A 25,571-nucleotide genomic window follows, 5' to 3' on the forward strand; every position below is an offset into this window, starting at 1 on the left:
TTGCCTCATGCAAACACTTCCTAACTGCCTCCCCATGCCCTATCAACATCTCTCTTGCAGTTTTACATGCCATGGCACTGAACCAAGCAAACTCCTAAGCTTGTCATACTTACCAGTCCGATAAAATGTTTCTCAACTTCAATTCTTTGTAAAACTTTCATATATGTTTTTCTATTATGTGATTCTGTGTATTAATTTTTATTATTGTAAACTCATCACTTGATATTTCAGATTCTTGCATAATATTTTATCCTGAACAAGTATCAATTATATCATTATCAACAATAAAATAATCAGCAAGACTTTTCTTATATACATGTTCTTTCTGTGTCAATTTATACATATTTTTAGTCACAGCTAATCTACATTCTGAACAGAAGTCCAGCACATATTACCATTTTATTTCTTCTCTAAATTTTCCAAAGCATTTCTATATGTTTAAGGTTGGTTTCCTACTTGTCTTCAACAAGAACAAGCTTCTCCCTTTTCACATGTCAACTGTCTTTCTAATGACTCAAAAAAAGTCCTCTACGTTATCTTTTCTAGAACTTTCTGTGGAATGATATGCACATATAAGTCTCATTGTCCAGTTCACTTTTGAAATTTGCCCAATTATGCTAATTATGCCAACATGAAATTTTTGCAATTCCTGTATTAGCTTCAATTTTCTTCAAGGTTGCTTCAGTAGCTGACTTTTTATCATTTGCTTAGTTCCCTGACAAAAACAGAAGGGATCTTGCTTAGCGATGCAATGTTCCAGCCTGTATGATATTTGATAATGTTGCAGCATCACATTTGCATGTAGTTTTAACTAATGTAAAATAGAATTTGGGTAGCTTAGTCCCAAAATGCTTGCTTATCCTCATTCATTCAGTATTCAGATGAATTCTGAATGAAGGGCATTAATAAGATGACACACTACAGGAGGTGAGGACTGGACACTAGGTCAGAAGTTATGTTTGGCTCTGAATTTCTTATGGGTTATGTAAAGGTCCCTTCCTAGTTATCTAGTTTGCTTTAATCATTATAAAAGTTTTTAAAAAGTCAGCTTAGTTAAAATTTAAACATTTGTACATGCACATCACATGTGCTATAAGGTGTGCAACTTACCACATGATAAATTGGTGTACAAGCTCCAGAGCATGGAAATAGATAGTATATTGGTTATATCACTCCTCATTATAGTATATCACTCCTCATTAGATGGATTGGAATTGGCTCTCTGAGCAATACCAGCAAGTTTTGTATTTTTGTATGATGGAGAAATGTCTCACAAATTTAAGTTAGTGACATGCCCCAGGGTTCTGTATTTGGGCACCTGCTGTTTAACTTGTTTGTAAATGATATATCATGTGGACTGACTGGGAATTTTCAGTTGTTTACCAATGATGCAAAGTTGGGGAGAATTATTATTATTATTATTCAAGCCTCCATGGAGTCAAAAGACTCGTCGTGGGGGGTCCTTCCTAAGAACATAAAGTCAGTAAAGACTTATCGAGGGGAGGTGATCCCCCTAAGAAACACAAAGTCTATTATATTACTCCTTAAACTCATTGACCGTTCTCGCTCTCACCACTCCATCAGGCAATACATTCCACGGTTCAACCGCCCTCCATGCAAAGAAACCACTCCTCACCCTCTTGCTCACAGTTTCCTTTCGTAACTTCCAGGGATGGCTTCTTATCATCACTCCTTCCTGCTGTTCAACCAAGTGAAAGAACTCCCCAGTGTCAACCCTGTAACCACCTCTCAACAGTTTTAAAGTCTCAATCATATCACCTCTATTTCTTCTATCCACCAAACTCTGCAGTCCACATTCTCTCAGCTGATCCTCATAACCAAAATTGTACAGTCCTGAAACCATCTTTGTCATCCGTCTTTGTATCTTTTCCACAGTTAATTTATCCCCTTCAAATCCTGGGGACCAAATCTGAGAACAGTAGTCTAAGTGTGGTCTGATCAGAGACTTACACAACGGAATGATAACCCTTTTATTTCTGCAGGTCAGTGTCCTTCTCATAATTACAGCAATCCTCTGTGTTACCTTCACCACCTTTGCAATATGTCCCCTAAATTTCAGGTTTCTATCAATCATCAAGCCCCAGATCTCTTGTCTCCCCTACTTCCTCCAGTATAACTCCTCCCATGGAGTATGCAGCATCCTATTGATGTTTCCCAAACCTCACGACCTTACATTTTACTGCATTAAACTGATACCACCATTCATTTGCCCATCTATCTAGCTTATTCAAATCCTCTTGCAGGGCTACCACATCTGCACTATTACTAATAATCCTTCCCAGCTTCGCATCATCTGCAAACAACTGAATATCCCCTTGCAATCCACTGGCAATGTCATTGATATAAAGTTAAACAATATAGGTCCTAGTACTGAGCCCTGTGGGACCCCACTTGTAACCCTCTGCCTCCTTGAAACTGCTCCACCATACACAACTCTCTGATACCTATCAGACAGCCAATCCTGAATCCAGTTGACCAATCTGACATCCAGACCATGTGCTGCAACTTAAATATCAGCTTATCATGTGGCACCCTGTTAAATGCCTTCACTAAGTCTAAGAAAATTGCAGTATATGCCTTTCCCTCATCTAATGTTCTTCTAACTTTATTATAAAAGGCTAGCATATTGCTAAAATAAGAGCGCCCTTTCACAAATCCATGTTGGCTCTCACAGATAACATTACTCTCATCTGCCCAATGCTGTGTACGGTACCTCACTACTTTCTCCAAGATCTTAACAACTACTGATGACACACAAACCGGCCTATAATTAGACACTTCCAGTCTGTTACCACCCTTATGCAATGGCACTATCTTACCTTCCTTCCATTCCCTGGGCACCTTTCCCGCAGCCAGACTTTCATTGAAAAGCCAGGTTAAAGGCACTGTCAGTTCCCTAGCACATTTTCTCAAAACTCGTGGTGAAATACCATCCATTCCCAAAGCTTTACTGACATCCAGAGTACTCAGTATCTGAAACACACTCTCCTCCTGTACCTCTAAACCTCGAACCTGCCGTATCACTCTAGCATTAAAACTGACTCCTCCAGGATGAAATACTCCAATAAAGTGTTTATTGAACAATTCTACTATGTCCTCTGCATCAGTCACTCTATTTCCATTTTTATCCCACAATATCATTCTTCCACAGTCATTTCTCTTCCTACTGGCCACATAGCTAAAAAATTCCCAAGATTTTCTTTGGATCTTAGGGCCAATCTCCTCTCATATTCCAGTTTTGCCTTCCTTACCACACTAGTCACTCTTCTGGCCTGTATCTTATATTCTTCATGCATCTTCTCTTCATCTGTCTCCTTATATCTCTTCCATAGCCTCTTTTTTGCATGCAATTCCTGTTTAATATTGTTTGTCATCCACTTTACTCCAAATTGTGTGCTCTTCTTCACTCGTGGTATACAACTTGCCATTGCTGCTAACAAATATTCTTTCACAATTTCCCTTGCACTAATGATATCCCGGCCTTCCAATTCCTCCCTCCATGAAACTTCCCGAAGTTGACATCTAAGACTATTATAATCACCTGCTTTATAATTCCACATAAGTTCCCGTCTCTTTGATACTTCTGCATGTCTATTCATTTTCCAAGTCAAAACCATATAGTCACTCTCTCCAACTGGTGGGAGAGATGTCATCTCAGTTATCATCAACTCTTCTGATGCTATAACCAAATCCAAAACTCTTGAACCTCTTGTTCCCTCTGTTACATGTTGCCTAAGACATTTGTCCCTCAAGAATTCTAGAAATTGCATTCCTCTATTGATGCATGCATCTTCCTCTCTCCAATTTATACTGCTGTAGTTAAAATCTCCCATAACAATCATTCTTCTTGCATTTGCCAAACTTAACTGTCTAAACATCTCCTAGTCCCTATCCTCTGTGCTCCTGGGTCTGTAGCAACACCCCACTAAATATCCTGTCTTGCCTACCTCTACCTCACACCACATGCTCCCAAAATCATTTGTCTCACTTCCTTCCAAAGCCTCCACTCTTAGAGGACATAGGTCGTCACTTATCATAAGCAGTACCCCCACCACCATGCTTTCCCCTCCTATTCTGCCAAAAAATGCTGTACCCAGCGACTTCTATTCCTGTTATTATATCCTCTTCTGTCAACCACATCTCAGTGATCCCAATAATTTTTGGCCAGGCTGATGCTTTCTGCGCCATCAATTCCTCTCCCTTATTCCAGATACTCCTGGCATTAGTATAAAGCATATAAATGCCATTGTTTCTATACCCAGCATTATCCCCTCTAGCTAGGCTCAGTGTTACCTGATGTTGTCTTCCTTCTCCCAAGTATCCATTCCCACAAGAAGCCACCCCTGCTATCATCCTCCCTGGGATACACTGACTCATTCAGAACAGCAATCTCTCCAGATGCCTACATCCTTCCTCATTCGAATGTAAGCGGTCTCTCGCATACAATTCCTCTCTTTCCTCAAACGCACTCCAAGCATCCACATATACCAGTCCTCTCTTGTCACATATTCTAGCTATTATGTCATTCAGTATTACTGCTCTTCTGCTCAGCTCGTCATTGCTGATTAATTCCCTTCAGGAAGATTTGAACAGGCTTTTGACTTGGACAAAGGAGTAGAGTTGTAGTTTTAATATTAATAAGTGAAGGTGTTGCATTTTGAAGTGCAGAAATATAAGGTTGTGTACTATACTCACAGTGCCATACTGCAGGAAGTGGATGAGATTCTAGATTTGGGAGTAATTGTATAGGAGACAATGGACTGAAGTTTAGAAGGCATATTGCTAGTGTTGCAAAGGCTGCACATCACAGTGCTGCTATGATGATAAGAAGTACTCTAACATGTAAGGATAAGGAAGTGGTTGTGCTACTGTATAAAGCACTGGTCAGGACACACTTGGACTATTATGCTCAAATTTGGTCACCTGGTTTCCCAATCAGGATGTTTCATTATATGAAACATGAAATAAATAAATAAATATATATATATTAGTAAACACATCTCAATAAGATCTGAAGAAGTGCGATGTGAAAATGGAGAGGGTCCAGAGACAAGTGACTAAGACAATATTAGGACTTTGGAATACTGACTATGGAGAGAGAGGTTGAAGAAATGTTAGGAGAAAAAGATCTGATATGATAGAGACGTGTAACTTAGTGGGAGGATTTTATCAGATTAATCCAGATGGGATTATAAAAAGAGTAGAAGGTAAGAGGGGGGGGGGAAACCAGAGGCCATTCCTGGAAGTTATGTAAGAGTGTGGTGAAGAGGGACATGAGGAGAATTGTAAGTAAATGGAACACATTACCAGAATGTGTTGTTGATGCAAGGAGTGCTAAGGAATTTAATATTCACTATAATAAATATGTTGTCAGTTGAATGAATCTCCCACGAAGAGTCTGCTGACTCCATGGAGGATGCAATAATAATATTAATAATAATAAGTTTAAAGATTTTTAAAATATGAATATTATTGTGTACAGTTAACGATTTGTTAATAATCCTGCTTAATTTTAATTTCCATCAAATAATGGGTGACTTAGTTTTAATTAAAGCTTAGTTTCTGTCGAGATGATTTTAAAGAAATAAATCCATTTTACTTCTTTGGTCTCAAAAGTACAATTACTTATGATTATCAGCCTCAATCTGCAATTTAGAACTGGTATGTAAAAATAAAAAAATTACCAGATAAAAGTCTTTTTTTTTCCCTTTATTTTGCAAGTTTATTCAGGCAGCTAAACATATACAGACAAATCTAAAAATGTAAACATTATTTGTCTGGATTTTTCTGCATTACACAAGCTAAACTACTTCTACAGGTTGCCTTAGATTTTGAAATATTAGCAGATATGATAATATAAAAATGATAACTGCTATTTTATGTACCATTTCCAATTTATTGTAAAAGATTATTTGCCTACACTGATTATAATGTTAAATATACTTACGATATCTAGTTGCTCCCCATCCTGATGCTAAACACATCATTCCCTCAACATTTGTGTTAGAATCACTATTGCAAATTGGTTGAAACTTGTTATGTTGCTTGCTGAAATCTAAGCTGGAATTAAATTTAATGAGTGCTATATCATTAGTTATGGTTCTTCTATCCCAATCAGGATGTTTCACTATCTGAAACATGAAATAAAAATATATATATACATATCTATTAACAAACATCTCAATAAAGATCTGAAGATCATCATTTCACTACAAAGAGAGAGAGAGAGAGAGAGAGAGAGAGAGAGAGAAAAGATGATCTTCAGATCTCAATAAAGCTTTTATCTGACAGCAATGCACTTTGTGTACAAGATGTAAAACAGCCATTTTGACAACACAACCTAAGAAGTTAAGGGCAAATTTGACTGTACTTTCCAATTTGTAGGAAGTTTCTTCCTACAAATTGGAAAGTACAGTCAAATTTTTGCACTCAAAGTCTATTATACTAGACAAGATTCTTGTTTCAATCATAAAACAGTGTAAGCAAACACATTTTGCAGATGAAGTATCTTTGTGACTAGTCTACTTGTATATAGAAGCTGCTGACCTTACCAATTGCCTTAATATCCCATAATTAAAAGCACACTTCCTTTCAGAAATGTATATTATTATTATTATTATTATTATTATTATTATTATTATTACACTCTCCATGGAGTTTGCAGACTCATCATGGAAGGTTCATTCAACTGATAACAAATCTACCATACTGAATCTTAAAATCCTTAACACTCTTTGCATTAACAAATATTCCCATAATGCATTCAATTCGCTTACAATTCTCCATGTAAAAAACTTTCTCCTCAGATCCCTCTACACCACACTCTTACACACAGGACCGGCCTTCTCTATAAAGGGGCCCGGGTGCAAGAAACCTTTTGGGGCCCTAAAATATTTTTCAAAGATAAAAATTAAAGGATTTGAAATAAACATATTGTAAAACCTCTCACCTGCAAATGATTTTGACACAGGAAAACAAAAAAACACATTCGAAATATAACAGGTTAACATAATGTTTACTGAACACAAAACACTAATATAATAGAGAAATACAGAGATATTATTATTACCAGGGGCCCTAAAATCCTGTCAATGAAATCCCTTTAGTTATAAGCAAAATTAGAAGAAGAAAAATAAAATAAAATAAAAAATATGTTTCCGCAAATGTGTACCGACTGTGCTCACTCGATCGTGGGGCCCAGGTGCATTGCACCCATCGCACCCCCGAGATGGCCGGCCCTGCTTACACAACTTCCAGGGATGGCCTCTGGTTCTTCTCCTCTTGTCTGCTACTCTTTTTATAATCCCCTCTGGATTAATCCAATAAAATCCCTTCACTAACTTAAATGTCTCTATCATATTACCTATTTTCCTCCTACCCACCAAACTCTGTAATCCACATTTTTTCACCCTATCTCCACAGCTAGTATTCCAAAGTCATGATATTGTTTTAGTCACTCTTCTAGACCATCTCTAATGTTTCTACATAAACCAGGTGATGAAATCTGAGCACAACAGTCCAAGTGTGGTCTGACCACTGCGTTATAGAGTGGAACAACCATCTCCTTATCCCTACATGTCAGAGTGCTTCATATCATATCCACATTACAATGTGCAGTATATAATAAATTTAGTTTAATCCTTTATCCAAGTGTGTGCAAACAAAGTTTGTGCCTGAAAGTATCTTCAGGAATGGGGTAAAGTGGTACAACACCAGGCAACTCCTTGCAAAGGTGGAGTAAGCTACCAATACTCCTATCTCAGTATCTCCCATAATGCAAAACACATCTCCTTGCGGATATGTATAATGTTATGCATTAAGGAAAGGGCCACTACCCAGACTAGTTTCAACCTTTATTGAGGTCTCTTCAGTGGAAGCCAGGCCCAAGTGGAGATACCAGGGAGAAGCATTAGCAAGGTCATCTCCTCCTATAGGAGCTGCAAGGAGTTGCCCGGTGTTGTACCACTTTACCCCAGTCCTGAAGATACTTTCAGGCACGAACTTTGTTTGCACACACTTGGATAAAGGATTAAACTAAATTTATTATAGTCTGACCAAGTGAAAAATAAACTTTCAACATCTTTCTCTAAATCCAGAGTAATTTAATAAAAAGGTGGCACACCGTTTGCAGCTCCTATAGGAGGAGATGACCTTGCTAATGCTTCTGCCTGGTATCTCCACTTGGGCCTGGCTCCCAGTGAAGAGACCTCAATAAAGGTCGAAACTAGTCTGGGTAGTGGCCCTTTCCTTAATGCATAACATTATCCATATCCGCAAGCAGATGTGTTTTGCATTATGGGAGATACTGAGATAGGAGTGTTGGTAGCTTGCTCCACCTTTGCAAGGAGTTGCCCGGTGTTGTACCACTTTACCCCAGTCCTGAAGATACTTTCAGGCACGAACTTTGTTTGCACACACTTGGATAAAGGATTAAACTAAATTTATTATAGTCTGACCAAGTGAAAAATAAACTTTCAACATCTTTCTCTAAATCCAGAGTAATTTAATAAAAAGGTGGCACACCGTTTGCAGCTCCTATAGGAGGAGATGACCTTGCTAATGCTTCTGCCTGGTATCTCCACTTGGGCCTGGCTCCCAGTGAAGAGACCTCAATAAAGGTCGAAACTAGTCTGGGTAGTGGCCCTTTCCTTAATGCATAACATTATCCATATCCGCAAGCAGATGTGTTTTGCATTATGGGAGATACTGAGATAGGAGTGTTGGTAGCTTGCTCCACCTTTGCAAGGAGTTGCCCGGTGTTGTACCACTTTACCCCAGTCCTGAAGATACTTTCAGGTGCAAACTTTGTTTGCACACACTTGGATAAAGGATTAAACTAAATTTATTATAGTCTGACCAAGTGAAAAATAAACTTTCTACAATGTGCAGTCTTTGCAACACTTGCAATATGTTGTCTAAACTTCAATCTGCTGTTGACAATCACTCCCAAATCTCAAATCATTCACTTCCTGCAATATAGCACCATCAATATGGTACACAGCCTTATATTTTTGCACCCCAAAATGCAACACCTAGCACTTATTAATCTTAAAATTACAGCTCCATGCCTTTGCCCAAGTCAAAAGTCTATTCAAATCTTCCTGAAGGGAATTGATATATCAGTCGAACAGCAGAGGTCCCAAGAATAAAACCCAGGGCACACCACCGGTTACCCTCTTTTTTTTGAGACACTGCCCTATCATACAAAACTTGCTGGCATGTATCATTCAGAGAGCCAATCTCCAGTCCATCTAAGCAATATACTGTCTATTCCCTCATCTGCAGCTTGTAAATCGACTTATTATGTTGTTAGTTCACCAAATGCTTATAATTCTCAGTTATCTAACCCTTTTGTCACCTTGTCATAAAATGCAAGTAAACTGCTAAAACAAGACCCATGCTGACCATCATAAAGAATACTATGTCCATCAACCCAATCTTGTATTCTGTTGTTAATCAATCTCTCCAATACCTTGACTACAACTCCAGTTATACAGACTGATCTATAACTGGAAACTTCTGTCCTAGAACCATGCTTGTGGGGGTGATATTTTGTCTTCTTTCCACTCCTTAGGAACCATACCTACTGCAAGACTTTCATTAAATAACCAGGTCACAGGCATAGCTAATATAGCCTTACATTTCCAGGTCACAAGCATAGCTGTTGTGCACATTCCTTAAAAATACATGGCAATATGTCATCCATTTCCACAACCTTATTATCATCTAACCAGAAGTGTAGTTCTAAAAGAAATAGTGCCAGGGTTCTACTTTGGAAACAAAAATCCAGAGCACGAAATGCAGCATTATTATTATTATTATTATTATTGTGGTATGCGATGGCCATATGGTAGAGAGACTGTCTTGTTTACTGAAATGAAAATGACAAGAGTGCAAGCTGTTATTTTTTGACCGAAAGCTGGAAATGCATTATAAGTCTCATTATTATAATTCTTATAATTTATTAGAATAATTTAAAAATTTTGATAGTTTTAAAAAAGTACCAGGGCATCGCCCTGGAGTGCCCTGGCCCGACTACTCCCCTGCATCTAACCCAATCAACACCTGATACACTGCTGATTCTTTCACTTCCAATTCTCATAATACTTGCCTCCCTTCTGTATACTGCATTGCATCATTTTCACTGATATGGTATACACTTATAAAATGCTCAATTTTCAAAATGGCTGGAAAAATATATCAATTGGATAATCCATCAGATGTTGAAAAGATTCAGCGATTTTGTTACTCGAGTCTGATGATGAGAATGATAGAGTCGAATGCGAAAGTGAAAGTAATATTTGATAGTCAATTGTATCTGAGAGATACCGCGAACTCTGATGTCAGTATAGTATTGGTTTAGGGGTTGTTTTTTCTTTGTTTCTTTGTTCAATAATTTCTAGATTGTAACTGAAAATAAATAAACCATCATGTATTATATTTGAAGAGGTTTTTTTTTAAGTTTTATCACATTTTAGCACATACTAGTAATGAATGTATCTCTCAGATATACGTGACCTATGCTGCAATTTTTTAGACCACAACCTCCGCATAGTTAAAGTGGTAACTATTTTACTTGTATAACAGTTAGAAAATTTTACATACAGGGTGTTCGGGATAAATTTGACATATTTATAATTAATTATATTTTTCCGTAAGTTACATGTATTAACACACACTTCTCTTCATTTAAAAGTTTGGACCCTTCTTCATTCATATACAAGATGTCAGAAAGGATGGATAGCTGGAACCCACCTGAATCATGGAAGAGAATAACTTGTATCATGATGATTCGTGCCCGCCATCAAAATAAGGATATTACGACTGCTGCCCAATGCTCCCTGAATACAGTAAAAACAATCAGGCATGAACTAGAGACTTGCAATGGTGACTACGAGGATGTAGCAAGAAGAAAGATCCCTAGCAGACGATCTGATTGCGTTCGTACAGCAGAATTCCTCGCAAATCTGCAGGAACAGGTGTTGAAGAACCCTGGCATTGGAATTCGGGCTTTGTTCGTGGAGTTGCTAACTGTAGTCAAGCCCTGGATAACAAGGGTAGCCAATGGTAGGCCGTATGTATGGCAGCAGGATTCGGCCCCTTGCCACACCTCTGGGAAAAGTCAAAAATGGTTGTCTGAAAATTTCTACGACTTCACCAGTCCAAATGTTTGGCCTCCAAACTCCCCAGACCTTAACCCCATGGATTATTTTGTATGGGGCGCAGTTGAAAAAGACACCAATCGCACTTCCAGTAATACAAAAGCCCAGTTAATGGATAAAATTAAAACAGTTTTTGCGGGCCTTCCCAGGGAGACTGTAGCATCAGCTTGTTCGAGGTTCCGAAGCAGAATTGAAGCTGTGATCGATGCTAATGGTGGTTATTTTGAGTAAATCTTGTTGATAGTATTGTAATTAACTCTGCCTGTAATGTTTTTTTGTCAATTCATTAAATTTAATAGATACAAAGAAGATTTTCTTTTTCCTTACGAAACTGTCAAATTTATCCCGAACACCCTGTATAAAGCACGTGATTTCACATGTTGGTGACCAGTTCATATATCCTTTATTTCTTTCTCCCTCTTCAGCATGAATTGACTATTCTTGGCAATCTGCCAGCCCTGGATCTATGAACTGTGGGCATACAATATTTAGTTGTACAATTAGATAAAGATCTTCACTTCACATCCCATGACAACATGTTTGCTTTTGAGCAAACATGTCATGTTAGAGTAGCTGACTAAGCTACTCTAACATGACAACTTCTCGTATACAGGATAATGATCATGCAAGTTCTGACATATGACTCACCTGCCTGCAGTCACACGGCAGATTCAAATGTTAATAAATTACAGGTTATCCAAAACAAATGTTTATGTTTATGAATAGTGTTCAGTGCATCACAGTTTGTAAGAAACATACAGCTTCAAAGAGAAACTGGTATCCCTGAGGTCACACTTTCTATGTGAAAGGGCTGAAGAATTCTTTACAAATGCTGTCACCCACCCTAGTCCATTAATCTGTCAATCAGTGTAGACTATAGTGAGCATGACCTTGCAAAACACAAATGTTTCAAAACCATACTGAACAGAAGTTGCTTAAACCCACTGCCAGAAGCCCAACATGGGTGAGCCAAAAGTTCAATAATATCTCATGGTCTCTGTAGTCTAGGTTTATTGTAGTCAACCTAGCAGTAGACTGTAACAGTAGACAAATATCTCATGACAAATGTCCAAAAACTGGCACTGAATAGGTAGGGTTTTTTTTTAAATAAATAAAAAAAAAATACCACCATTAACCCATAATGGGACAATCCAAGTGCTCAATAAACATCTTTAATCCAACAATTTCTTTGCAGATCCAATAAAGGGATAAGGGACCACAGGTCCAATCAATCCACCATGCCAGAAAGGTTATCAGTTACCTTAGTAAAGTAAAAATAAAATCTCCTATTCATATGCCATCCTCCTGTCTAGTAAGTTTGGCTACCTTAATGTAACTCATGGTTAACTACGGGTGTAATGACATGTGGTGAAAACCCTGTCTCTTCCACATATTGTAAGTATTCATGGCTGTAAATCCATGTGTGTTCATGAGGCTGGGATGATATACCTTCATATGAGACCAGCTAACTCACTTTTAGTCAAAAGAGACCATATAAAGGTTCCTCACATCATGGAAGGGAATTGAACCCAGGTCTTTCTGACCAAAGAACTTCATCTATACCAATTGAGCTAAGGAGGCTCAAAAGTAAAATAACTAAATTTATTTTCAAGTAACTTTATTTTTTCTAAGCATTGTTAATTCTCAAAACAATTGAGAATTATGCCTGTTCAATACACAACTACATCCATGCCTACAAAAAAAAAAATAAATAAATAAATATAATAATGATAATCACTTGTTCTTCTTTTAAAAGCAATAATCTGCTGTTCTATTCTGATCTATTACTTTCCCATTTCCAAAGCTATTCAGCCTGTTTGTAAAGATTTTACTAAGAAAAAATTTGTAAAGTCCACACTATGATTCAGACAGCCTTTTAGCTGTAGAAAGTGTGTTTATATTTTTATCCTACAAATGCAAGAGTGCATCATCCTTGTGATTGGCTCCTATTTATGTGTATTCTTATTGATTTACATACTCAGAGTTTCTCGGCTAAATTCTGTTTATAATCAATATAATGCTTCCCTCATTTTATTTCCAGAGCAAGATCTCTGGATTAACACAGGTTGAAAGCCTTTAGTAGGTGGGATTCACATTCAAAAATAAAATGAAGACCATATAATTATAATGGATTTCTTTTTATTAACCATATTTATTGAGTAAAGTTAATGTACTAGGAGGGCCAGAAAAGTTCTGATAAACACCAAAAACAAAAAAATAATGATATTAAAGCAACTGACATAACACACAAGACAGTACATATCTTAAATCCTTTAACCCCTTGAATATTTTAACCCCCAAAAAACGATTGTGGAAGAATGACATTGTGGGATAAAAATGGGAAAAGAGTGACTGATGCAGAGGACATAGTGGAGTTGTTCAATGAGCACTTTATTGGAGTATTTCATCCTGGAGGAGGTTTTAATACTAGAGGGATAAGGCAGGTTCAGGGTTTAGAGGAGCAAGAGGAGAGTGTGTTCCAAATACTGAGTACTCTGGATACCAGTAGAGCTGTTGAACTGGATGGTATTTCGCCACAGGTTTTGAGAGAATGTGCTAAAGAACTGACAGCTCCGTTGACCTGGCTTTTCAATAAAAGTCTGGCTGTGGGAAAGGTACCCAGGAAATGGAAGGAAGGTAAGACAGTGCCACTGCATAAGGGCAGTAGCAGACTGGAAGTGCCTATAGGCCTGTTTGTGTGTCATCAGTAGTTGTTAAGGTCTTGGAGAAATTAGTGAGGGACTATATACAGCGTTGGGCAGATGAGGATAATATTGTCTGTGAGAATCAACATAGATTTGTTAAGGGGCACTCTTGCTTTAGTAATATGATTGCCTTTTATAATAAAGTGACAAGAGCAGTTAATGAGGGAAAGGCATATAGTGCCATTTTTTTGGATTTTGCAAAGGTGTTTAACAGGGTGCCACATGATAAGCTGATATTTAAGTTGCAGCACATGGGTTTAAATGTTGGGTTAATCAAATGGATTCAGGATTGGCTGACTGATAGGTATCTGAGAGTTGTATATGATGGGGCAATATCAAGGAAGCAGAAGGTTACAAGTGGGGTTCCACAGGGCTCAGTACTGGGACCTGTATTATTCAACCTTTATATCAATGATATCGTCAATGGATTGCAAGGGGACATTCAGTTTGTTTGCAGATGATGTGAAGCTGGGAAGGGTTATCAGGAATAGTGCAGATGTGGCAGCCCTGCAAGAGGATTCGAATAAACTAGACAGATGGACAAATGAATGGGAGTATCAGTTTAATGCAGCAAAATGTCAAGTCTTGAAGTTTGGGGCCATCGATAGGAGGATGCATACTCGATTGGAGGAGCTGTACTGTTGGAGGTAGGGGAGACAAGAGATCTGGGCGTGATGATTGATAGAAAACTGAAATTCAGGGAGCATATTGCAAAGATGGTGAGGGTAAGTCAGAGGATTGCTGCAATACTGAGAAGGACGTTGACTTGCAGAGATAAAAGAGTTATCATTCTGTTGTAGAAGACCCTGATCAGACCACACTTAGACTATTGTTCTCAGATTTGGTCTGCAGGATTTGAAGGGGATAAATTGACTGTGGAAAGGGTACAGATGCAGATAACAAAGATGGTTTCAGGACTGTTCGATATAAGTTATGAGGATCAACTGAGGGAATGTAGACTGCAGAGTTTGGTGGATAGAAGAAGGAGAGGTGATATGATTGAGACTTTTAAACTGTTGAGAGGCAGTTACAGGGTAGACATTGGAGAGTTCTTTCACTTGTTGGAACGGGGGAAAGAGCGATGACAAGTGGCCATCACTGGAAGTTACGAAAGAAAACTGTGAGCAAGAGGGTGAGGAGTGGTTTCTTTGCATGGAGGGTGGTTGAACCGTGGAATGCATTGCCTGAGAGAGTGGTTGGAGTGGGAACGGTCAGTGGGTTCAAGGAGTAGTATGATAAACTTTGTGTTTCCTAAAAACGACCTCCCACGATGAGTCTTTTGACTCCATGGAGGCCTGGATAATAATAATAATAATAATAATAATAATAATAATTATACATGAGGCTTGAATCCAAGATCACTTTATTGAACAATTGATATTTTGTGAAGCCAATCCATTCAACCAAGGAATTGTGTAAAAGTGAGTGTGTATATGTTTGTGTTTTGGAACAAACTGATAGTTTCCCATTTTCTTCATACTGTATTTGCAGATTGCAAAAAGTTACAGGTTGGAGTGATTGCAGTATCTTTAATGAGGATTGCAATTTCACAGTAGTGCTGAAAACAGAATTTCACATGTAAAAAAAAATGTCAGTCATAGATAGGAAGCATTGAATTGAAAGAAATTAACTCTTTTGAGTCTTTTGATCCCAGGAGTCAAAATGCTCACTGCAGAAGATATGAACATAAGCTCATCAAACTCATCAACTGCTCTTCATGCAAAGAACCTGCTTCTTACTTCTTTCTTATGCCTTTCCTATACTATTTCCAGGCTGGCTCTTGTTCAACTCCTATCCTCCATTATATGAAAAATTTCTGTCACATTAACCTGATAACAACCCCTTACTAACTTATGTCTCAATCATATCTCCTCTCCTCCTTTTATTCATGAGGCTATGCAAATTGCATTCCTTCAATCTATCTTCAAATTACACATAACATAAAATCAGATACTACCCCAATTAATCTTTTCTAGAGACCCTTTCTAATATAACCTCAAAAACTAGGTGACCAAATCTGTGCATAGCAATTGACACAAGGCCAGATCAAGGTGTTATTATAATGTAACCATGACCTCTTTATTTCTGCATGTCAAGGTTCTCCACATCATTGTCATGATCCAATGAGATGATTTCAAAACTTGTGAAATGTGATCCCTGAACTTCAGGTCCCTGTCCACCTCCACCCCCAGACCTCTCATCTCTATCTCCTTCAAAATTTCCCCACAATGTTATATTCTGCATCCCATCTTTGTCTGCCAAATTTCAAAACCTTAAACTTTGCAATACTGAACTCACCTGCCCACTCATACAATCTATTGAAATCCTCTTGTAAAACTACATCTACTTGACGCTACATTGTTCTCCCAATTTTGCATAATCTGTAAATAGTTGCATATCTCCAGTTAAACTCACCCCAATATCATTAATATACAAATTGAAACAATGACTCCAAAACAGAACCCTAGGGTATCACTGGTGACTTGCATTTTTTGGGATACCATGTGTTCCCCCATCCAACTGATGCCTATCTGACAGCCAATCAGATAGGCATCCAACTCATTAATCTAGTACTAATCCCATCTGTTCTAATTTAGTTAACAATGTGCCATATGGCATTCTATCAAAAGTCTTGGAATAATCTAACTACTATACCAATGTACAGCCCGGTCTCTATATTCACAGATTCATGTTTTCATATTGGCAGTCACGAAATCACTCACCTTCAGTCTTGATGTGAGCATTATTCAAGTAGGACAGCTTTTGATCTTTGTGTGTGTCTGTGTTAGACTACTTGTGATTAAAATATTACTGAGCTGATGTAAATATTCATGGGCTCTGAATGTGATGGACAAAAGCCTAAAAGGGCCAAGAAAATGATGACTTTTTTTGAGAAGGTAATAGATCAGAATGGGACAGCAGATTATTGCCTTTAAAAGAAGAACAAGTGATTATTATTATTATTATTATTAACAAGATAACAAGAAAGTGCAGATTCTAGATAAATGTGGAGAAGGGCTTACACGTGTCATAGGCTGCATGTTTGGTATCAACGAAAGTACCATGATACATAAGGAAACAAGAAACTGAGATGAGAAAGATAGTGAGAACTGGTGGAATTCTTACTGCTAAATATGTGCATTATGTATGTGATAAAGTGGTGCTAAAAATGGAGAATGTACTGTTCATTTGGATTGAAGACAAGCAAGAAGAACTTGCTTGTCAACACTAGTATGATTTCTGCTAAGGTCTTTGTTCTTTACAACAGATTTAAGCAGCAAACATCCTGTATCAGCAGAACTACACAAACCATTTTTATTGCCAGCAAAAGCTGGTTCTAAAAATTCAAAAGGTGTTATTAACTCCATAGTGTAAAGATTATGGGCAAGTCTGCTTCAACTGATAATGAGGCTGTTAAGGGTGCACAACTCAAGAAGCTCATTGAAGAAAAGAAATATAAACCTCAATAAGTTTTTTTTTTTTTTCAGTACCAATGAGATGGCATTATTCTGGAAGAAGATGCCTATATCACTATCAAACAGAAGATGGCCCCAGGATTCAAGGTGGCATGAGATTGGGGGTTATGCCTGCAAACACTTGTTCGAAGAACTTGTGGCCTGAGGTTGTGCATGACTCGTGCTGGATGAACTATGGACCATACCAGATGAACAGCACAAGAAAACCATTGCAGAAATAAAGGAGGTCAGCCAGGGGAATAAGGACATAAGTTTTGAGGACTTAGAGGAGGAGGAGTTGGACATAACAATTTAACTGATTGATAGGATGATGAATTTGAGAAGCTTGTTTGGTCCAACTCTGAGGATGGGAAAGAACCATACCAAGAGAAGAAGTTTGTCTTGGAAAACCTAGTGCAGGCAATGTGTGATGCCAAATGCCTTGAAGACTTATGAACATGACAACAACAGCATGAGCGATGAAATTCAAGGAAAAGCCTGGACAATATTTTAACACCATACACAACCATGTTCATCAAGTTCAAACTAAAGAAGAAACAGCTTCTGATTATAAAGAACAAAGTTTGGTCTGCTTTCCGTGGAGAGGGTTAAAAATAATATTGAGATTGTGGGTTACTGATTATGAAGACAGACTGAGAATTTGTAGCCTGCAGACATTAGCAAACAGGAGAAAGAGGGGTGATATGATTGAGAATTACAAACTTTTGAAAGGTTCATACAGGATTTCAGTAGATGGAAGTTTTCATTTTATGGAGGGTGAGGTAAGGGCATCCTTGGAAGTTAAGAATGAATGCCATCAAGAATGGGATGCTATCATAGGATGGTGCATGTTTGGAATGGATAGTCATTGGATGTTGTGTATGTGAAAGTAGTGTGAATGAATTCAAGAACAAGTATGACAACTGGTGTAGGTAGTATGTGGCCTCCCTTGATGAGTCCTGGACTTCCTGGAGGTCTCTCTTAATAATAATAATAACAATAATTAACATGAAAAACAGAAGGAATAAGTAATACTATTTATTTAAGTCCATATATTTCAGCATGAATATTAGAGGCCATCATCAGTGGTGTCATACATAAAACAATGCAAAGGTGTAACTGAGGGAACGTTTTAATATTAATTATTTATTAGCTATTTAAAAAAAAGAATGTTATTCTTGAAAGACAAGCACACCAATCTTATATTATTATTATTATTATTCAGGCCTCCATGGAGTCAAAAGACTCATCGTGGGAGATCCTTCCTAAGAACATAAAGTCTGACACTGCACAAAATAGGTACAGATCAGAATATCTTATGGTTTGTATCTGACATTGTTGAAACACCCACTTACTTCATCAATGTCAGTATAAATTTGAACATTTGTTTAAAGAAAGCACGGAGGCCTTACTTCACCATAAAAACTTAAATTAAAACAACTTCTTCTCTCTCTCTCTATGATATGGGAAAATCTTATTCTAATCACATATTACTAATTTTTTAATAGCTAATGAATAATTAATATTAATATAGAATTATTAATTTAATTAATAATGAATAATTAATATATTCCCTCAGTTATATCATTACATTGATTTATGTATAACATTACATGGCTCTTACTTTTTCAAATGAACCCATTGTTCATGTTCTATCTTGTAATTAACTATCATTGGCACTGATGATGGCATGTAATATTTATGCTGAAATATTATTATTATTATTATTATTATTATTATCATTATTTCCCAAGACCTCATGGAGTCAAAGACCCATTTGTGAGGTCCTTTTATGACACACACATCTCATCATACCATGTCTTAAACACACTCAAACTCCTTGCAGTCACCACACTCTCAGGCAAGGCATTCCAATCATTCACAACTCTGCATGAAAAAAACCTGCCTCTCACTCCCCTACTCACACTCTCTTTATACAGTTTCCAGGGATGACCTCTGGTTCTCCCCTGATCTCCCACTATTCTCTGTAGAACTTCTCCACCATTGATCTTATAACAACCCCTTACCAACTTGTAGGTCTCTATCATATCTCCCCTCTTCCTTCTCTTCCTTCTTCCAAATATATGGCCTTAAATAAATTGTATTATTCCTTGTAGTTTTTGTGTTAATTAAAAGAAACCTGTAATGACAAGTATCTTTTAAAGAGTAATAATAATAATAATAACATACCAGAAATTATTTTTAGTATGTTATATAGAAAAATGCAACTAAGGTAGTGTCAGGTCACCAGAACTGGGTATAAGGAACAATTAAGGGAATAGAATATGTACAGCAGATAGGAGAATAAGGGGTTGATGTGACTGTGAAAGGATTAGATGTTGAGGAATTTGTATAAGATAATTGCAGAGTGAGGGAGACAGAAACAAGAAGCCAACTCTAAAAGTTAAGAATGAGGGTGTGAGTAAGAGCATGAGGAACAGGTTTTGCTGGATAATAAGTGCCAAAAAAAAAGGAATTTAAGGTGCTGTTTCAACATTGGAACTTCCACAATGAGTCTTCTGATTTCACATAAGTCAAGTGAAGCTAATAATGATGGATAATGACTCTGAGAATTAGAAACATTTTTTTATGTCCTAACTCCTACCTAACGTCCTAAGGGAAATGGCCCCAGTCCAGCATGGAGAGATCACATCGAGTGAGTGGTATCAGTGGAACTAGCTGTAGATCCAGAAATGAGTTGTTGTGTTTGTATACCAATTCTAGAAGTATAAGAAACAAGGCGGATGAAATGGTTGCACTAATTGAGTCTGTGCACCCAGAGATTGTCGGAATAAGTGAGACATGGTTAGATGAGGATGACATCCTGACAGGAATAGAGATGGAAAGGTATGATGTGTTTCATGAGGATAGAAGGGGTAAAAAGGGAGGGGGAGTGCTATTGATGATAGAGAAAGAGTTATGTCCATACAAGGTAGAGATGCAAGAGGGAAATGGGGCCAGTGGTTTTGAGGCAGTATGGTGTGAGATAGAGGTGAATAGAATCAAATACTTGGTGGGATGTTGTTATAGACCTGGTAATGTGGATGGTGGTGATAGTGAAATGTATAGTCAAATAAGCCAAGCAAATAAGAAAAGGGTGATCATTATGGGTGATTTTAATTATGGCAATATAGACTGGAATGAAGAGATAGCAACTGGAAGTAAAGAAAATGAGTTTCTTGAGTTTTTGAGGGATAACTACCTCAGACAGTATGTAACAGAGGGCACAAGAGGATTAAGGGTCTTGGATTTGGTCATCTCATCGGAGGATGTAATTATCAATGAGGTATCAAATCATCCACCAATTGGTGAAAGTGACCATGAGATGATTACTTGGGTGGTTGCCAGCAGTGCAAGGACCCCTGTGAAAAAAGGGTATTATGTGGAACTACAAGGGGGGTGATTATGAAGAGCTCAGGAGACAGCTTGCAGGTGTAGCATGGAATGAGGAGTTAGCTGGAAAAGAGATCAATGCAGCTTGGGGGATTTTCAAAAAATATTTAGTGGATGCAATGTCTAAATGTATACCACGGGTGAGAAGGTTAAATAAGTTAGGTGTGAGATGGATGAATAAAGAGATTAAGCATGCAATACAGAGAAAAAGGGCATTGTGGAGGCAGCATAAGAGAAGTGGAAGTAATCAATTTCATGAGTTCTACAAAGACCAGGCAAGGAGAGTGACTTGGTTGGTGAGAGTAGCTAAAGAGAGGTATGAACAGCAGTTAGCTAATGAAGCTAAAAAGAATCCTAGGGAGTTCTTTCGATATGTAGCCAGCAAAAGAAAGAATGATTATGGAAGGATGACATTGATTGGAGGAAATGGTATAAAGACAGCTGTTGCAGAATGTGTGGTGGAGATACTTAATGAGCAGTTCATAAAGATCTTTCAATCTTGTGAATGTGACTTCATGGAGAGATTGAGAGCAGTTGATGATGGGGAGGAGAGACTGACTGTAAGTGAGCAAGAGGTGTTTGGGGAGTTGAGTAAACTAGATGTAAATAAGGCTGTGGGACTTGATAATATATCACCGCGTATTCTGAAGGAATGTGCCAGAGAGTTGACACCTGCCTTGACATATTTTTTTAATACGAGTCTTGCACTTGGTCAAGTCCCTAAAGAGTGGAAGGAGGGCAAGATTGTGCTACTTCATAAAGCAGGTGATCGAACTCAAGCATCAAACTATAGGCCTATCTGTGTGTCAGGTGTTGTGGTTAAGTTGTTGGAGAAGCTTGTGAGAACTAGGATCCAGAGTTGGGTTGACAACAATGGTATAATCTTTGATGGACAGCATGGATTTGCTAAAGGGAGGTCGTGTTTTAGTAATCTACTTACTTATTACAATAAAGTGACTGCTTCCTTGGACAGAGGAGAAGGATACACAGTAATATACTTGGATTTCGCAAAAGCTTTTGATAGAGTACCTCATGATAAGTTGACAGTCAAACTAGAGCAGATGGGGTTGGATATTAGATTAGTGCATTCGATTGGAGACTGGCTATCTGATAGGTATCAACAAGTTGTGTATGGGGGTGCAATATCCAGGAAAAGGAAAGTCACTAGTGGAGTGCCTCAGGGATCTGTTTTAGGGCCATTACTATTTAACTTGTATATTAACGATATTGGCGAAGATTTGGATGGAGATATTCAGTTGTTTGCAGATGATGCAAAGTTGGGACGAACCATAAAGAGTAGTGAAGATGTTGTGGCCTTGCAAGAAGACTTGAATAAATTGAGTGATTGGGCAAGCAAATGGGGATGTGAGTTCAATGTTGCAAAATGTAAAGTTTTAAAATTTGGAAAACAAAGATGGGATGCAGAATTTATGCTTGGTGAGAATATATTGTTGGAAGTAGACGAAATAAGAGATCTGGGAGTGATAGTGGATAAGGATCTAAAATTTAAGGGACACATCGCCAAAATTGTGAAGACAACACAAAGACTTCTGGGAATGATGAGGAGGATACTGACGTGTAGAAGTAGGGAGATTCTTGTTCCATTGTATAAGGCTTTGATTAGGCCACACATGGACTATTGTGCCCAGATTTGGTCACCTGGTTTTCAGAAGGATGAAGAGATGTTGGAAAGGGTCCAAAGGCGACTGACTAAGGTAGTTTCTGACCTCTGGAATGTCGAGTATGAGGAAAGATTGAAAAGATGTAATTTGCAGAGTCTAGTGGGAGAAGGAAGAGGGGAGATATGATAGAGACCTACAAGTTGGTAAGGGGTTGTTATAGGATCAATGGTGGAGAAGTTCTACAGTGAATAGTGGGAGATCAGGGGAGAACCAGAGGTCATCCCTGGAAACTATATAAAGAGGGTGTGAGTAGGGGAGTGAGAGGCAGGTTTTTTTCGTGCAGAGTTGTGAATGATTGGAATGCCTTGCCTGAGAGTGTGGTGTCTGCAAGGAGTTTGAATGTGTTTAAGACCCGGTATGATGAGATGTGTGTGAGATAAAAGGACCTCCTAGATGAGTCTTTGACTCCATGAGGTCTTGTTTAATAATAATAATAATAATAATAATAATAATAATAATAATAATAATAATAATAACTCAGAGTATAAGCCTTTTCCTTCAAAGTCACATTATTAAAAAAAAAAAAAAAAATCATTCTTCTGTATGCACACATGCACAAAAATCAATACATATAACTAAGACACAATGATCTCTTGAGGTTGTTTAAGGACAAAAATTCATCATCAGACTAAACAAACATTTAATGCAAGTACCTTGTTAACTGACATATATACTTCATTTCCTTCATCTCGTAGTCTGTCATGTTCGCCTAGCACAATTCTGTAGGATGAGGGAAGACTGCTCCTGTTGAAGAATTACCACAGTCAATTTGGCAAGTTTTACTTTTTATATTAACATATAATGGTATACTTATTACAGTGCTAATTAATTATTTCATTCCACTGTGCTTAGTGGAATATCTAGAACATACATACTTTCTCTCTCTCTCTCTCTCTCTCTCTATTTTCTAGTGGAGTAATAGAGTACAGAAATTGCTCAATTATAGAAATGGATTAGCATGTCACCTGACTGTTGGAACACTTCTGCATAATCATACATTACATTCATAACTGTTCCATCGTTTAAGTCCAAATATAAATGTTTAGTTATATATACCTGTTCCAATAGCAGTAGTTATATCAATCCATTAATGGATTCATACTTTGGTTAACTGAGAATTTCACTATTTGCAGGCCAGGTAACTGAGAGATCACTATATTTACAATGGAAATATACACAGTTAGAACATTTTGAATATTGTAATTAAAAGTACATTATCATCATTTTCCATTCATATACAGGGTGATCAAAATATACATCTAGTGATCCAAATGCTGCGAAACTTTGCAAGAATACATTATGTGTTATGCAGAAGCAATATCTGAGGAGAAAAAAAGGTAGTAGTTCCAAAATTCATCACAGGGGTGTTGTAAATGAAAAATGCATGGAATTTGCATATCACACAACTCAGCAGGTGCCAGGATGGTTTAAAAAGATGGACATGGGATTTTTCCCTTCATCCTGGTTGTTAATACCAACACAAAAACTAGGGGTCATTGGCACCCTCAAGCATACATCTTTAACGATTTTCTCTGATGAGCAAGCACTACACGAAAAAATATGAAATCATTAGCCAAACGTTTATGAAAAATGGCTACAACAAGATACTCAATGATAATACCATGAAGGATTTCATCCTTTATCCAAGTGTAAGGGAAAAAAATTTCCACGTGAAGTCACTTCATGACTGGGCTACTTGTATATCAAGCCTAATGATTTCATCAATTGCCTTAGTAACCCATAATGCAAGGCACATATCCTTAAAAACATGTATAATGCTATGCATTATAGGAAGGGCCACTACCCAGACCAGTTTTGCCTTTATTGAGGTCTCATCTGTGGGAGCCTGATCCAGAAGTGATACAAAGGTTGAAGTCATGCAGAAGTCATATTTCCATATATAAGTAGCCAAAACGTGTCAGACCACATTATTAAAATACCCTGGATTAGAGCTGTTGAAAGATTTTTCACTTGGTTTATAGTATAACAAATTAAAAAAACTTTTTCACTTGATTACACTAATTGGTTATATATACATTGTACATTAATTGGTTATTTTTTCAGAGTTTTTTTCACTTGCATTATGGGTTACTAAGGCAAGTGATGTGAAATCATTAGGCATGATATACAAGTAGTCCAGTCTTGAAGCGATTTCACATGCAAATTTTGTTTCTGGGTAGTGGCCCTTCCCATAATACATAGCATTATACATTATTAATAGAGCACGTAAAACCACAGTAATAACTTTTAATTAATAAAGGTATTAATTAAACCTTTATTAATTAACTTTTAATTAATAAAGGTACAGATATTTTATACTAAAACTAATAGTATATCTTCAGTGTCACACAGGATTCTGCTTTTGGCTTTTGATGTGAATGAACGTATTATTTTAGACTGAGCCTGATTAGATCACAATACAAGGTTTCTCAGTAATCTCACATTGCACTGGTACTGACACAGTTTGATCCCTACTGTCTCCCCCTCTGCATGAAACATGCAAAAGGTCAAATGGCCGACAGGCCCCACCTGCAATGAGGACCAGTGGTGGATTTAAGGTTTTATAGGGAGGTGGGTTTCCAATCTGTGGTCAAGTGAGAAACTGATACTCCTTTCCCCATTTAGTGAACACTACAAGACTAAATATTGCTAGTAGACCAACTCAATCTACAGGACTTTTGCTGGCAGGCCCCTAGCCCTGTGGGATTATATATTGCTAGTAGACCACCTTGGTCTACAGGATTCTTTGCTGGTAGGCCCCTAGCCCTGCAAGATTACATATAATGCTCAAACAATTTCTGCTTGCAGGAGATCGCTGCTTGGATATGGAAAACATCAAGGAGCAGATCCAGATCCTTAATAAGGAGCAGTTCCTAGAGGTACTGAAATTCATAATAGGCAAGCTTGAATCTGACTGGCCAGGTTTTATAAAGCAGTACATTCAAACTGATGATCAGGATGGAGAAGAGGAGGAAGATGAGATATCACAAGAACTCATTACTGCTCTGTCACCAAAATCCCCCTGTCAAAACTCACAGGGGGAGCATTCTAACAAAAGACGAAGAACTACAGAGGACCAGATGGATGAAGACTCACCAACACCAGGTTTCCCAAGGAACACTGAAAAGGTTCCACCTGTTATACTAAGGGACA

At 37.7% G+C, this 25,571-nt stretch overlaps 1 protein-coding gene across 1 annotated transcript in view; it reads right to left on the reverse strand.

Moving 5' to 3' along the window:
• The window catches only part of LOC150106502 (trypsin-1-like), a 92,286-nt gene that overhangs the window by 58,165 nt on the left and 8,550 nt on the right, over positions 1–25,571 (reverse strand). Inside the window, exons 2-3 of the mRNA XM_090392501.1 lie at positions 23,072–23,162; positions 5,969–6,152 (exon numbers count right to left, since the gene is read on the reverse strand). Of these exons, the coding sequence (XP_090248627.1) occupies positions 5,969–6,152; positions 23,072–23,162 (275 nt within the window). The remainder of the gene's footprint in view (positions 1–5,968; positions 6,153–23,071; positions 23,163–25,571) is intronic.

The sequence above is a fragment of the Typopeltis vanoorti genome, chromosome 5 (assembly GCF_054136105.1).
Source record: "Typopeltis vanoorti isolate ZY-2024b chromosome 5, IOZ_Tvanoo_1.0, whole genome shotgun sequence".
Taxonomy (NCBI): Eukaryota; Metazoa; Arthropoda; class Arachnida; order Uropygi; family Thelyphonidae; genus Typopeltis; species Typopeltis vanoorti.